Raw genomic sequence first — 15,799 nt, forward strand, 5'->3', positions numbered from 1 at the left:
GGTAGGGGAAGAAAGGGATAAAGAAAGGGGGGGGGGCGCCTGGGTGGCACAACGGTTAAGCGTCTGCGTTCAGCTCAGGGCGTGATCCCGGCATTATGGGATCGAGTCCCACATCAGGCTCTTCCGCCATGAGCCTGCTTCTTCCTCTCCCACTGCCCCTGCTTGTGTTCCCTCTCACTGGCTGTCTCTCTCTCTGTCAAATAAATAGGTAAAATCTTTAAAAAAAAAAGAAAGAAAGAAAGAAAGAAAGGAAGGAAGAGAGAAAGAAAGGGGGGTAATCAGAAGGGGGAATGAAGCAAGAGAGACTATGGACTCTGAGAAACAAACTGAGGGCTTCAGAGGGGTGGGGGAATGGGATAGACCGGTGATGGGTAGTAAGGAGGGCACGTATTGCATGGTGCACTGGGTGTTATACGCAACTAATGAATCATCGAACTTTACATCAGAAACCAGGGATGTACTGTATGGTGACTAACATAATATAATAAAAAAACATTAAAAAAATAAAATAAATAAATAAATATTAAAAAAAATAATATGTGCTGAAAATCGGTTCTTAGTACACTGAATGGCAAAAGGGAATTTCTTGGTTATCTGGGACAGGTTCTGTATAATGGCTGGTTGCAATTTAGGATTGTCGTTGTAAGCCAGAAGCAGCAGGCTGATTTTCAATGTTGGTTCTACCAACTCCTTTTTTTTTTTTTTTTAAGTTCTTGGTGAGTATTTTGAAATGGTTATATTTTATAAAAGTATCGATCATGAACAATTAGAAACTCGCTTATGTATCTTATAACAAAATAACTAATTCAATAAATTGTACATATACTTAGAGTTTTAAAATGTATAAAATATTCTATGTAACAATGTAGCATTTCAAAATAATAGAAAGTATAGAATTGTCCTTGTTTAGACTTTAGGTGAAAGATGAAGTAAAATTGAGAACAGGGAACATGAGACTTGAATTCCAACCACAGGTCCCTTTAAAATATATACATTTCCACCTTACAGTTTGATCATTAAGTTAAATGATTGCTAAACATGGTAATCGTAAGTAAAAAGTTTTCTTTTTTTTTTTTTTTAAGATTTTATTTATTTATTCGACAGAGATAGAGACAGCCAGCGAGAGAGGGAACACAAGCAGGGGGAGTGGGAGAGGAAGAAGCAGGCTCATAGCGGAGGAGCCTGATGTGGCGCTCGATCCCCCAACGCCGGGATCACGCCCTGAGCCGAAGGCAGACGCTTAACCGCTGTGCCACCCAGGCGCCCCAAAAAGTTTTCTTTTTTAAAAAAATTTTTATTATGTTATGTTAGTCACCATACAGTACATCATTAGTTTTTGCTGTAATGTTCCATGAGTCATTGTTTGCATATAACACCCAGTGCTCCATGCAATACATGCCCTCCTTAATACCCATCACTGGGCTAGCCCATCCCTCCACCCCCCTTCCCTCTAAAACCCTCAGTTTGCTTCCCAGAGTCCATAGTCTCTCGTGGTTCATTCCCTCTTCTGTTTATCCCCCCTTCATTCTTCCCTTCCTTCTCCTACTGATCTCCCTGCTATTTCTTATGTTCCACAATTGACTTAGATTTTACAAAATGTCCTAGCTCACATGGTTTCATTAGAAACATGTTTTTTTTTCTTTAAAACAGCTGAGTGAATTAGATGGGGTAGCTGTTACTACCCTTGTTGTTTAAATAAGGAAAATGTTCAGAAAGTGCCAGTGGCTTGCCCAAGGTTGCCTGGACAGTAAATCTCGGCTTGCAAACGGTTCTTCTTCTGGCCTTTTTGCCCAGACCTCTGAAGTTCTCATCGAGTCACCTTTCAAGGAACTCCTGCTATCTGGGTAAGTAAATGACCTCCATGTACTTGCCCAGGGTCTTTGGTGAGTTGGGGTAGTTAGGGACCCATCAATTCGGGCCCGTCCCCAGCTGGCTGTTGACTCACTGAGCATATGACATCTGGCAAATCATTAACCTCTACCTACATCTCAGTTCCTTCATCCTGAAAATAAAGATGACAATAGATGCTGGCTGCCTCCAACGGTGTGAAGATTAACGAGATGATGCAGGGAAGCGCCCTGAGCTCCTGGGATGAAAGGCTTAGCAGAAGCACAAAGTCTAATTATAACTTCACAGTTTCAAAGGAGCCTCTGGGAAGGCTTGTTTTGCTTCTAAATCTGGACAGGATGCCCGTCTGGGATGCGTGTTTTTCTCCCTATGGCAGTCCAGGCTGGCTCCTGCTTCTGCTGGTCTTGACAACTCTGCTCCAAGCGCAGTGTTCAATGGACCCTCAGGTCTCTCAACAACAGAAGTTAGAGACCCTGCAAAGGCACCGCCCCCATCTTCCAGGCTCACAGCAAGGAGCAGGGGCAACCTCTTTGGGCAGGCTATAGATGGGGATCTCTTCATTTTCAGGAGTCTGGGCATAGTCCCTGATCTAAGGACAGGAATGTCACATAGATCAACAAGAATATAAGAAATCTGGTGGGACCTCCCGGGAAAGATTTTTCCTCCCTGGTTAAGGGGAAGGTACAGAAGAGAACCTGCCCTAGCCCTGTCCTCGGCTTTCTGCCTTTGAACGCAGTGTGAGATTTGCTCCTTGGAGCTTCTGTTGCCATCTTGTGACCTGCGAATTGCTGCAATGTTGGCCCTGACACCACTGAGTCACCAAGGTGACATGGAGTTCTTGTTTGTGAGAAGAAGAAATTTTTGCTTAGGCCGTCATTAGTAAGCCTTTCTGTTACTTAGAGACAGAGACTCGTAAGGGACCCAGAGCCATGTCCACCACAGTGGTGGCCAGGGCGTTGTTGTGGATCTCTGACCTGGAATGTTTCTCTAGAGGTCTTGGAACACTGGATTTTACACAGAAAAGCCTCAGCTTTGCTCATTTCTACCTTACTTTGACTTCTTTCTGGCCATTCTTTCCCCCTGCTACTTGTCAGTCAAAGGGCTAGCCCCAGCTCCCAAACAACAAAGAAGTGAGTTTTGTCTTTGCTCTCCCCATGTATGTATGCATTTATTGATTTTTTAGAGAAAGAGAGTGGGGGTGGTTGGGAGGGGCAGAGGGAGGAAGAGAATCTTAAGCAGGCTCCACGCGCAGCTTGGAGCTGGATGCGGGGCTGGATCTCACAACCCTGAGATCATGACCTGAGCCAAAATCAAGAGTCAGATGCTTAACAGACTGCGCCACCCAGGTGCCCTTGCTCTCCCCATTTTTCAGCTTTCTCAGCCAGATATCCAGAGCCTTCAGTGTCCCTGGCTCTCTACGCTGCTTCTTACCTCCACCACTGTGTCTCCTGGGCCCGGCACCCCCTCCCTCATGCAAACTTCATCTCTCACGTCCTACTTCTTCAGAGCCATAACTGGTGTTGGTTTAATGTGTCACCTTCATGGAGGGCACTGGCATTTTCACATAGTGCAGAAAATTCTGGGCACAGTTATGAAGGAACCAGCTAGGATTTGGCACTTTCCCACTGCCCTTTTCTGTTCTCTTCTGTCCTCTAGTCATACACATTTTCAAGGATCTAGTGTCTTCTTGCTGTTCAACAGGGTGCCATTCTTAATTCTGAAGGACTCGGTTGTCTTATTTCTGAAATGGAGATAACAATGTTCTGCCTCATCAGAGATTATGGAACCTATCATCTACTCTGGATCCTCTCTGGCTCTGTATTCTGTGCCTACCCCGGCACCATCAGAGCCCTTTTCTCCCCTGGCTTTACAGAAATTCTCGTCACCTCAGTGCCCTGATCAATGCTGCAATGGAGAAAGATGTCTTCATAAAGAGGGTTTAGCTCTCTCAGGTTTTTTGCATTTTCAGAGAGGATCTTGGGGTGGAGGGGAACACTAAGAAGTTTGAGACTCTTTCCAGAACCCAGAGTAGATAGTCAGCTGCTCCACCTTTGTGACCAGTCTGGTCCTGAGATGTGTACATGAACATCCATAGTCTAGCTTTCGGTTGATTTTCCTGTTTCAGAACTACTGTGGATTAGGGCATCAAGCATTTGCCAAGGCCTTTAACGTTTAATGACTAGCAGTGGAAAGGAAGTAAGAAGATGAACTGCTTGTCATAGAACTTTGAAAGCAAATATAGATTTCCTAGCCACCTCTGGGGAAGGGGGCCATTTTCCTGAGACCTGTAGGAAGCCAGCAGATACCTGAAGGTACTTAAGGGAATGATAAAGCAGCTGAGCTAATTAAAACATCACCCAAATGCCACAAATTGAGAAGATTAATGGTGAAAAGGAGGCTTTAAGGACCATTTGTTTGCCTGTAAGGGATATGGTTTTAAATGATAAAGTTGACTGGAGAGTCTCCCAGGCAATAAGTGGTTTGGGGGGAAGACCTTCAATTGGCTTTCTCTGTGTGTGAGACAGAAATCTGTGTGTTGGTGGCATTTTAACGTGGCAAAACTCAGTCCTCACGAGACTGAAATATGCTGGTTCTTAAGGTAATTAGGACTCCTTCCCAGCCAGAATGAGAAAATTGGCTTTGCCTTACGCTTGGAAAGAAAGTTGAGTGTATATGGAAGCCAGCAGATATCTTACCCGTGAGCCAACTCATCAAGAGAAATAACAAGTGAATAAATAGAAATTCTGTTGAGGGGATGAAGTATGTGTACACAGTCATTGATGACATGGCTATATGCACATGGAATCCCATTTTTTTCAGATTAACTTTTACTTTTGCCTCTTAAATCTTAGATTTCTTGTTCTGCCCTCGGTGATAAATGATGGTCTGTTACTTCAAGCACCCGAAGGCTGGCTCTGGTGATTGGCTGTTCCTTTGCTTGATTTGCTATAATCATTGATGAAAATGGCATTAATGGACCACGGAATAGTTGGCACTATGTATGGATGGAATGATTTAGATTGGCTACCAAAGTGACCCAGTTTATTGTTTGGTAATTGGCCATGAAGTGAGCCAACACTAACAGACAGTAATTCAGTTGTCCTAAATCACTGCTTAGTATGAGATGAGAGGTGCAATAAGGAGTAATATCCAATATTTGTTCTGTAATTTTCTTTTCTTTTTTTTTAAAAGATTTTATTTATTTATTTGACAGAGATAGAGACAGCCAGCGAGAGAGGGAACACAAGCAGGGGGAGTGGGAGAGGAAGAAGCAGGCTCATAGCAGAGGAACCTGATGTGGGGCTTGATCCCACAACGCCGGGATCACGCCCTGAGCCGAAGGCAGACGCTTAACCGCTGTGCCACCCAGGCACCCCGTGTTCTGTAATTTTCTAAACAAATATTTTAAAGAGCCAGGTGCTGTGCTAGATCCTGGGAAAGTCTTGGAGGAGGGAGTAAAGGATGAACAAGACATTGCATGGCAGGGTTTATTTGGTGAAAGAAGAGTTTAGGCCTTATGCCCTATTTCACTCTAGTCAGGAAGAGGCCTGGAAAGCATCAAGGTTTAAAATACAGGTATGTGCAGGACCATTGTGTAAAGACTCATCATAAAAATGCCAAGCAGACTGAGGAATGGCAGAAAATATAGCTAAGGTCACTGTATTTGTATTCTAGGGCTGCCATGACCAAATGCCTATAACTGGGTGGCAGAGAACATCAGGATTTTATTCTTTCACAGTTCTGGAGACCAGAAGTCCAATATCAAGGTATTGGCAGGATTGATTCCTTCTTGGGGGTTTGAAGGGATTATCTGTTCTTGCTTCTCTTCTAGCGTCTGGTGGTTGCTAGCAATCCTCGGCATTCCTTGACCTACAGCTGCATTGTCACATGGCTACATTTCCTCTGAGCCTGTCCATCTCTGGGTGCAGTGCTCTTTTATGTTTTTAATCTTGAAAATGTGTACTGCTAATTTTGAGGATAATGGAGGAAGGTGAATTTGGTCAATGAAATCCATTCTTGTGGAAAAAAACCCAACAGGGAACATGCATTGCATTCTTGATGAGGCCTTGGATGTCATCATTCTAGGTGTAGCAGGTATACCAGTTGGCTAGTTTCTCCTCTAAAGAGAAGTGAACAATTTTTGTTGTTGTATTAGTCAGGATATGCAAACTTACATTTCACTGATAAGTAACTCCAAAATCTTAGTGGCTTAGTATCACAAACGTTGATGTCCCTGTCTTGGGACAGTCTCATTTCTATTTCTGGCTACAAGCCAGCAGGAGGACCCTATTTAATACAGCCACTCAAGGACCTAAGCAGACAGAGGCGCCATCTTGGCATTGACTTTAAAAATCACTGTAGCAGGGACAGGGAATGTGGCAAATCCTACATTGGCTATTAGGGCTCCTTCTCCTGTTTTATTAGCTCAGTGCAGTCCCATGGCCAGGTCTAACTCTGAAAGATAGGGAAGTGTAGACCTACTGTGTGCCTGCAAGGAGAAAAATGGGAGTATATGTGAACGACCCTAATGTCTCCCACGTCGAGATGCAGTTTTCTTTCTTTAGCTCCGAGATTACTACTTTAGCTCTGACATTGACGTCACCATTCTTTTCACTTTGGAGAGGGAGAATATACTCCCCCGAGGTGTGGAACTTGGACCAAAGAACTGAGTACGCTGCTGAGCAAACTCTTAGGACACAGCAGTTGGCAATAATGCCATTTGCAAGCAAAGACTTAAAAACAGAAGGACAAAGGATATATAGTCATCCCTTGAATAGTCTTATGATTACTATTGAATAATTTAGGTTCCCAAGTGTGCTGGTTAATAGAGAAGACATAAAAATAACCTATCTACTTAAGTTTGCCATTTATCTAGTTTATCCATTTCGGCCTTATTAGAAAACTCGGCCAAGGAAGGTCAAGTAATACAACTAATGTGACCCTCATTTAGATGGTCACACTTCTCCTGTGTCGGCATTTTTGAGCCTTGTCGATGTTTGGTTAGTGGGAGCCTGTGGGGACTTCTTCTGTGCTGTGACTTCCTATTTCTGTGACCTGAAATATTTTTTTGTGGGTTTTTTTTTTCTCTTGGATATAAAATGGGACAGTCCCATCATTTTCTTTTCCCTCATAAGAAAGTGTTCAGACAAGAGGACAACAGACCAATTAAGGTGATGCTAAAGGATGATCCCTAATCAAATTCTTTTTTAATTGAGCCTCAAGTTTACCAGTGAACTCTAACAGTGAGGAGAGCATGGAAATGAAATGAGAAGAAACCAGCACTCCACTTCTATTTCAAGAAAAAAAGCTCTCTCTTTTCCCCCCAAAGAAAGGGATTATACTAGAGCCATTTCATTGTGCTGTTGTACGTCTGCAACCAATAACAGCTTTGAATGATGAACGGTCCCCACAGTAGGAGACTCTGCTACAGAGAGGCTCTCGATAACGGTATACTTAATAAATAGAAATATGAGCATGACTTGACCTTCCAAGTTGGATGTATTATTATTCACTTTACCTGTTCACTGTCTCAGTGGGTGCTGTCACAGAGACTGTGACTAAAAACCCTGATAAAGACTTCTCTGCCAAGTCCCATAAATAATCTGTTTGCCCAATGTGCCTGAGGTATACATGGCATATGCTTAGATCCATGTGGGCGTCTGGATGGGGTAAGTGGCTTTGAGTTTACAGAGAATTTGTACCCAGTTTGTAGGTACGGGACACACTCTAAATATGGCAGTCTGCCAGTGTCCTCCGGAAACAGCCTCCTGCTCCTTTGAGGGGAGGTTAACCTGGGTTATATAAGGTCCCTGATAATGAAGTCCTAGCTAATGACATCTATTTTTAAAAAATTCTTACATCTGTAGTGAAATCATGCTTTCAGGAAAGAACACAAGATGGGAACTTCGAAAGCATGATTACTCAGTGTTTCTCAGATGACTTACGTCAGCTGTCCTTGCCTGGCTTTGCCACCCGCTGTGAAGGCCAGCCTTCAATCCTCCAGGCTTACGGTGTACAAGGGATATCAATAATCAATGGTAAAGAATGTGTGCAGAGCTCACTACTGTGTTCTAATTCCCAGAGGAGCCAACGGCAGCAGCACGCAAGGTGAGCATTTTCTCCTTTTCTTTTTTGATTTGAGGTCAATGCGTGTGAAATACTTTGTGTGAAAACACCAGGCACAGTACCTGTGTTCCAGTCGGTGCTCAATAGTTGGCAGTTTCCTTCTCCCTTCTCTTTCCGAAACTCGGCAGCTCGGCAGCAGTGATGTCAGTCAGCCTGGAGCATGCTGACGAGGGCCTGTGTCCCCTCTTGGGTAAAAGTCATATTCATCCTCAGGTAATGTCCCTCCTTTAAGAATCTCATCTTGCACTGACCACCAGATAGTCCAACGGTCGACGTCCCGAGAAGTCATCGGCAAATGCAAACATTTGAGGTTGATGAGGCTAATCGTGGGGGTAAACACCAGGCCGGAGAGACGGGGCCCCTCGATAGGCTTGTGAGGAATAGCAATTAGGATGAGTGACTGTCACTGCATATGGGCCTGCTCTTTGAAGGTGAATTTTTTCACTTGGCAGTGCAGCTCTTCACCTACAGAGTGAAGCCAAGGGGCAACGCACTGGTATGGCGCCCGTGGTCCACTGCACAGCAGAGCGTGGGACCCCACTCAGAGCATTGTCCTTTTACTGTGGAGCGTGAGAACCAGTGGGCACTTAATGCTGTTTTCAGCAAGCAGCACGCCTCTCTCCATTCTCCGCAACCTCTCTGCACCGCCCACGTCAGGGGGATCACATGAATGGAAGTGTCTCTTCTCAGCCATCTGGTGATTCACTCTTCCCGACCCCCTGCCTGAGCTGGGAGAGCTGCTCCCGTGCTAAGTCAGCTGAAGAGGGCCGCCGCCGCCTGTGGCCTGCCAGACAACCGGCAGCCTCAGAGGCCTTCTCCGTTCCCTCGGAACATGTGCAGTGGCTGGGTCAAAAAAGGGAAAAACCCCACAGGGCAAACTCGCAAATTAGTTAGTTAATTAATATGTAAACTGGTGTGTGTATGTGTTGGAGATCCAGCCAAAATGACAGGGGCGCGTAAAGGACGCATGCTTATTTTTTACGTTAAAATAGAGCTTCTAAAATGTACTGCATAAGGTTTGTATTGGTTTTCCAGGGAAGGCATAACTAATTATTACGAACTGTGTTGTTTACAACGATGGGAGTTTATTCTCTCACAGTTCTGGAGTCTAGAAGTGTGAAATCCAGGTGTGGGCAGGGTTGGTTCTTTCTGGAAGCTCCGAGGGGGAATTTGTTCCATGCTTTCTTAGTTTTTGGTGGTTACCAGCAATCCTTGAAGCATCACTCCAACCTCTGCCTCAGTTGTCACACGGTGCTCCCCTCCCTGTCTCTGTTTCTTTGACCAACTTTCTCTTTTATGAAGACAGCAGTCACGGGACAAAGGCCGACCCTAATCCAGGATGACCTCATCTTAACTTGATTACATCTGTAAACAAAGACCCTATTTCCAAATCAGGTCAGGTTCACAGGGTTAGGGTTTGAACCTATCTTTTGGCAGACACAGTTCAACTCATAGCAAGGGTCAGAGGCAGAGCAGTTAAAAAAAAGAGAGAGAGCCTTTTAAAAATGGAGTTATAATAATTGGATAAATGGAGCTAGAACAATTGGATATCCATATGTGAAAAAAAGAAAAAAAAAGAGACTCAATTCAAACCTGCTAATCTACAAAAATAAACTCAAAATGGATCATAAAACCTAAAACCATAAAACTCCAAAATAAAACATGGAAGAAAATCTTTGTGACCTTGGGTAGGCAAAGATTTCTTAGAGATGACACCAAAGCACAATCTGTAAGAGACTAAATCAATGAATTGGGTTTTATAAAAATCAAAAACTCTTGCCCTTCAAAAGACATTGTTAAGAGAATGAAAAGACAAGCCACAGACTGGGAGAAAATCTTTGCAAAGCATGTACCTGATAAAGGACTTATATCTAGAAAACGTAAGGAAATCTCGAAATTCAACAATAATGAAAACTCAACCCAAAATGGGCAAATACATCTGGATACTCCACTAAAGAGGATATATGGATCGTAAAAAAGTGCTCGAAAAGATGTTCACCATTGTAAGTCACTAGGGTATCAGAAACTAGAACCACCATGAGATACTATAATACTCCTATTATAATGATTAAAATGACAAAAACTGACCATGCCAACGGGTGGTGAGCGTGTGGAAGAAATGGCAACTCTCATACACTGCTCGTGGGAACATAAAATGATAAAAAGACTTTGGAAAATAGTTTGCAGTTCAACATCACAAAATGTATACCCTCATGATTCCAGCCATTCCATCTCTATGTATTTACCTATGAGAAGAAAATACATATGTCCCTACAAAGACTCGTATGCGAATATTCTTAGCAGCCTAACTTGTAATGGACAAAAGCTGCCAACAATGCAAATGTGCATCAGCACGTGACTTGCTATGGACTGAACTGTGTCTCCCCCAAATTTATATGTTGAAAGCCCTCATGCTTAATATGACTGTATTTGGAGTAAAGAGGTCATTAAGGTTAAATGAGGTCATAAGGGTGGGGGTCATAAGGGTGACCTGGATGAATCTCAAAAAATGCTGAGGTAAGAACCCAGATCTTCCCCATGCCCACATAACACAGTACACACTGTATGATTTCATTTATATAAAACTCTAGAAAATGCAAACTAATCCATAGAAAGCACAACAGTGGTTGACTGGAGTTGCGGGGTGGGGGGGGGGGGAGGGGAAGGCAGGTGCGGGAAGGATGTATTATGAAGGGGTGTGAGAAAACCTTTGGGGGTGACAGATATACTCACTATCTTGATTGTGGTCATGGCTTCATGGGTCTATATGTAAGTCAACACTTACTAAATTATATACCTTAAATACTTTTATTGTATGTTAATTATACCTCAATAAAAATATATGCTTGTTGTATGTTGGCTATTTTGCTAGCTGTTTTCATGGAATATTCTCTTACTTCTTAAAGTACTGTGTGGTAGGGATACGACTGAATTTCAGAGAATACATGCATAGAACAAGAATGTAGTCTATAGAGAGGAGGAGGAGTAGAAGAGAGAAAGGGAATGGTGACTAGCATAAAAAATTATTCCTGGGATGCAGGGAGGAGACAGGCGGAAGAAAGGGAAGGACAATGTGGCTGATCACATTTTCCAATAGTGGGCACATTATTTCTTCTTGAAATGTAGCCCTGACTCTCTTCCCGTTGAGAGGTGGAGTTTATGTTTCCCCATTTTCAACAGAGGGAGGATTGTGACTACCATGGAAGTAACGTTATGTGAGTTCTGGTCATAAAATATGATTGAATTTTCGCCTTTCTTGGGACGTTCACTCCTGGAATTCAGCACCTGTGACGTGGGGAAGCCCAAGGATCCACGAGAGGTCTTTTTGGCAGTCCCGTCAGGTCTGCATAGCCAGCACCAACCCCCAGACATATGGAAGAGGTGGATGAGTCACCCCCAACCTTTGGTCACCCCAGCTAAGGTCCTGACATCGTGGAGCAGACAGGAGGTGTCCCTGGTGGATCTTTCCTGAATTTCCACCCACAGAATCTGTGAGCATGATAAAGTCATTGTCTTTTTACACCACTAAGTTTGGAGTGTCTTTTTATGTAGCAATAGACACAAAAGAGGGATTAGGGAGGAAGGGGAAGACATGGAAATAATAAAAGAGAAGCTAGCCTTTCTGAAAAGTTAGAAAAAATTCATAGGTAGTTTAAATCCCTTTTGAGGGTTGATACTCCCGAGAAGTGGTCTAAGGCTTTTTGGGATGGGAAGTAACCCTTGTCATCATGAGTACCAGAAAGGTGGCCATGAGAGCAAAAGTACTGGAGTGGAAGAAACTCCCTCATCATCCGCCCCCTGACAATCCTTTCAAAATCAAAAGTGTGGCCAAACACATGGGGTAGGATTTGCAAGCTTCCTGTCTCGGGAATAAAGATTTCAGAAAAATTTTGTTTCGGGTTAATGTTATGGTTAATTGCACATATTATAAATTAGTACTCATGGTTTTTGTACAACATGAATCACAAGAAAACAGATATGCCTCATTAGTGGATCATCTTAAAAGGAGGATTCCTTGATCTAATTTTGTCCATTCCCTATATCAGAACCTTGACCCTTAATCAAACAAAAGCCTCCTAAATCCAGGTATTTATGCATAAAAATATTTGAAAGTTCTTTTGCTCTATTACAGAGATGACAAATGGATTTGAGAATGAGCCCATCTGCAACAAGAGCTACTTGTAGAGTTATCCCGTGTTAATGTAGTCCCACCACTATGAAGAATATATAATGAGTTCTGACACCAAGGTCCAGTTCTGCATCACTAGTGAACTAGTAACAACCTGTAATCAATGTGCCTGTGCTGATTTTGGCTTGTCTGAATTTTGTTTTCAGGATTTACAGATTTTTTTTGTGTGTGTGTGAACCATTCCATCTTTGTCTTTGCCATCTGCCATGTTGGGATATTCTGCTTTTTTGTTTCAGAAAATTCATTGATCATTTTTATCTGCTTGTGTTTTTGTTCCAGAATAGTTTCAGACAGTCTCATTAACTGATTCCTACCGATGCTCCTGTTTCCCCCCAACATGTAAATTATAGGCTAGCTCCTTTATCTGTTAACAAAACAATGGCTGAATAATTTTACAGCTCTCTTGCCTAAACTAATCACATTCTGCCTCCCGTCTGGTGGTGATAATGTTTTCTTTTCAGAGGGACCAGCATTTCTGGTAAACCGTTGCAGTGGAAAGGGAATTTTAAAACTCATTTGGAGGAAGGGTCTCTTTCAGCGTAGTAGAGTGTGAGCTGAAATGGATATCTTACTCTATGCTTCTCTCACACTTCCTGTATCACACCATTAAATATCCTCCCAGGGACCAGAAGCTCCAGGAGGTTGTTTAATCTCTTCATGCCCAGTATCATGGGTACTGAATTTGCAGGATGTGGGGCATGATAACCTCCTGTAGTTAGGATAACAGCTGTTCCTAGTTCTTAATACATGCAATATAAAGTGAGATAGTCACAAAATTATCCTCAGGGCTAGTGACAGAAAGGAAAAATGTTATAGGGGTTAATTTGCTCACATTCAAATAACTGGTATGTTGTAGAGGCTGGTTTGGACTCAAGTTCATGCTTTCTTCCTTTCTTTGCTAAGTTTATTTATTTTTATATCACACCTTACTCTCATACAGGATGTGTGAGAGTTGCCTTCCACGGGAAGAAAGGGTTAGTCTACTTAAGTTTGATGATAAGAATTTGATTGGCTATTAGTGTACCATGTAGTAGGCCATAAGACAGATCCTTCTGGCTCCTGGACCCTCATCAGCCTTCTCACACACTTCTGCCAAACTGTCCTTTACACTGGGGAAAAAAAAAAAAAAACAAAACCCAAAAACCCAACACACCATTTTATGGATGGAATGGGCCCCAGTGCAAGTAGGTTGATAATCTAATCTTCCTGTGTGTGAGAGAGACTGGCCATACAACAGAGGTTCTCAAAGTGTGATCCCTGGACCAGTGGCATCAGCACCACCTAGAAACTTGTTAGAAATGCAAATTGCCCCAGATTAACTGAATTGGAAACTCCAGGGGCAGTTGGGCCCAACAAGCTATTATTTAACAAATGTTCCAGGAGATTCTGACACCCATTAAATTTTGAGAATCATTTTTATAAACAAGACCCACAGAAAACTATTTTGTTCACAACCAATTGTGAGGCAAGGAAAGATGAGTAAGATATGGTCCCAGTCTTCTGTGAACTCATCCAGTGTTGGTGAGCTGTACAGATTTGGTATATACATATTTGTACACATGTTTGTACATATTTGATTTGCCAATAGAACAGAGATAAAAGTAGCATAGTGGCCTGTCTTCTTGGTGGCTACGTGGAAAACCCTCTCACAAAATGAAAAATATGGGGGCAATTCACCCTTATATCATTGATATTATCAAACCATCCTTTACTCTTTTCAGAGATGGGGGTATGAGGGTGTTCATGGAAAGCTTAACAGTTGGAACCATAACGTTCATGTGTTCAGTGACTGAAAAAGAAAGCACAGAGTCGTGCTTCTCTGCTGCTGCCTTTGCCTTACGAATCAGCTCCAGACCCAGCAACCTGAGGCCAGGTTAAGATCACAAGGCCATCTTTGTGCTCTGCAATTAAACAAATGTGCAATAGACTTTCCCTTCTATTTAACTTTTATTAAAAGAAGTGCTAGGGTACTGAGATGCAGTACATCATATTTATTACCAAAATTATTAACAAATATACAAAACTTATACATGTAATTTTCTTACATCCATTTATTCTCTATAATACCGATTTTTGTTCAAGTAGGTTATCTACAGTATGTAAACATCCCTTGGATTGACCTCACACAGATTAGGAAAGCCCTCTAACCCATGCTTTTATCAGATACTTCTTTTTATTTGGCTTTCATTTGTAGCATCTAATCTTCACATTTGGCACATGGAAGAGACATCTACAGTGCAAAAGAGGCAGATTTTCTGGTTTCGATCTGAACAATTTTGCAGGGGCACAGTTAAAGAGCCGAGAGAACAGAGCACTCTAACTTGATGGAGTTGGATTCATTGTAATGCCAACAACTCTTGGTTCAGCCATTAAACTTGAGCACAAGGTCAATGCCTCTTCCTTCTCCCATCCCCCACCCACCCGTCATGCAAGGCCGAGTCGCCTTAACCTTGTCTCAAAAGGGTTAAAAGAAATCCCATCCATCCCAAGACAAGTAGGTTAATTTCACCGAGTAACAATTTTTCAGTGTTCTTTTGTGTGGGTTGATTTGTGAGGTTTGATGAGCCAGCAAAACTCTTAAGTGGAGAATAAAGTAAGATTAAAAAAAAAAGGGAGGAAAAAAGAAAAAAAGAATATGAGAGTCAAACTTCCCTTCAGTTGCCACCTATGTATGTTAAGACCAGAAAGTCTTCGGTGGTGGCAAAGTGACAAAGTGACAAAGGCCTTGGCGAATGGGAGAGAAAAGCCAAGCTCACCATAACTTAACCTTGGACTCCAAGCCCTTGAATACAGTGTCACAAAAATTAAAAAGAAAAAAGGAAAGAAAGGTAATTGGAGTTTCTGCCCCCCTCTTCCTGCGTTTCCTTTTGATTACTTAACTTAATGTAACCAAGTAAAGCTGATCCAGAGAGAACTCTCTTCGCCGCTCACCCCCTACTCGCTCTCCAGCACAGTATTGCTCGTGTGGTTGGCTGCACCTTCGGCGAGCGTCCGCCGAGAACGTCTGGGTTTGGACGCGCGCCTGCCTCCCGGCTTCCGTCACCACAGGGGTGCGGGCCCCTCCGACGCCCCGTAGAGCTCCGCCAGCTTCCGGAAGCGGGGCCCCCAGTCCGTCAAGAAGTCGAAGCTTTGCTCCGAGTCCGACGTGGCCGACTGCAGGGAGCTCAGCGACCCGGCCACGGAGCCGTCCCCCTCGAACATGTACGTCTGGAGGGAGTCGAAGGGCGGGGCCCACAGGTCCATGTCGGCCTCGTAGAGCTTGGCCAGCACGTAGCTGTGGACCGTGCTGTTCACGGCGCACGTCTGAGGCACGTAGCGGGAGAGGCTCTCAATCTCGGGCAGCATGTCCTGCCGCGTCTTGGGGGCGCCTCCCCCCTGCGCCTCCCGGGGGTTCCACATGGCCGCGATGTCAAAGGCCTCGGTGTCCTCCTCGCCGCCGCCCTCGTCATCGTAGCGGACTATGTTCTCATGGATGTTCTCCTCGTCATCGATGATGTACGGCTGTTTCCGGTGCCTCCTCATGGACAGAATGAGCAGCACCAGCACTGCCGGGAACAAAGAGACAGGATCTTTACCCAAGAGACCTGGAGGTGTGTGCCATGATTTGAAGTAGCCATGATTAACCACAGGTATGGG

The 15,799-nt window shown here is 43.5% G+C and overlaps 1 protein-coding gene across 1 annotated transcript in view; it reads right to left on the bottom strand.

Moving 5' to 3' along the window:
* Positions 1–15,134: 15,134 nt before the first annotated feature.
* Positions 15,135–15,799, bottom strand: part of CDH20 (cadherin 20) — a 48,501-nt gene continuing 47,836 nt past the window's right edge. The window contains exon 11 of the mRNA XM_026496412.4: positions 15,135–15,708. Coding sequence (XP_026352197.1) covers positions 15,203–15,708 — 506 coding nt within the window. The 3' untranslated portion in view covers positions 15,135–15,202. The remainder of the gene's footprint in view (positions 15,709–15,799) is intronic.

Source organism: Ursus arctos, unplaced genomic scaffold, assembly GCF_023065955.2.
Source record: "Ursus arctos isolate Adak ecotype North America unplaced genomic scaffold, UrsArc2.0 scaffold_17, whole genome shotgun sequence".
NCBI lineage: Eukaryota > Metazoa > Chordata > Mammalia > Carnivora > Ursidae > Ursus > Ursus arctos.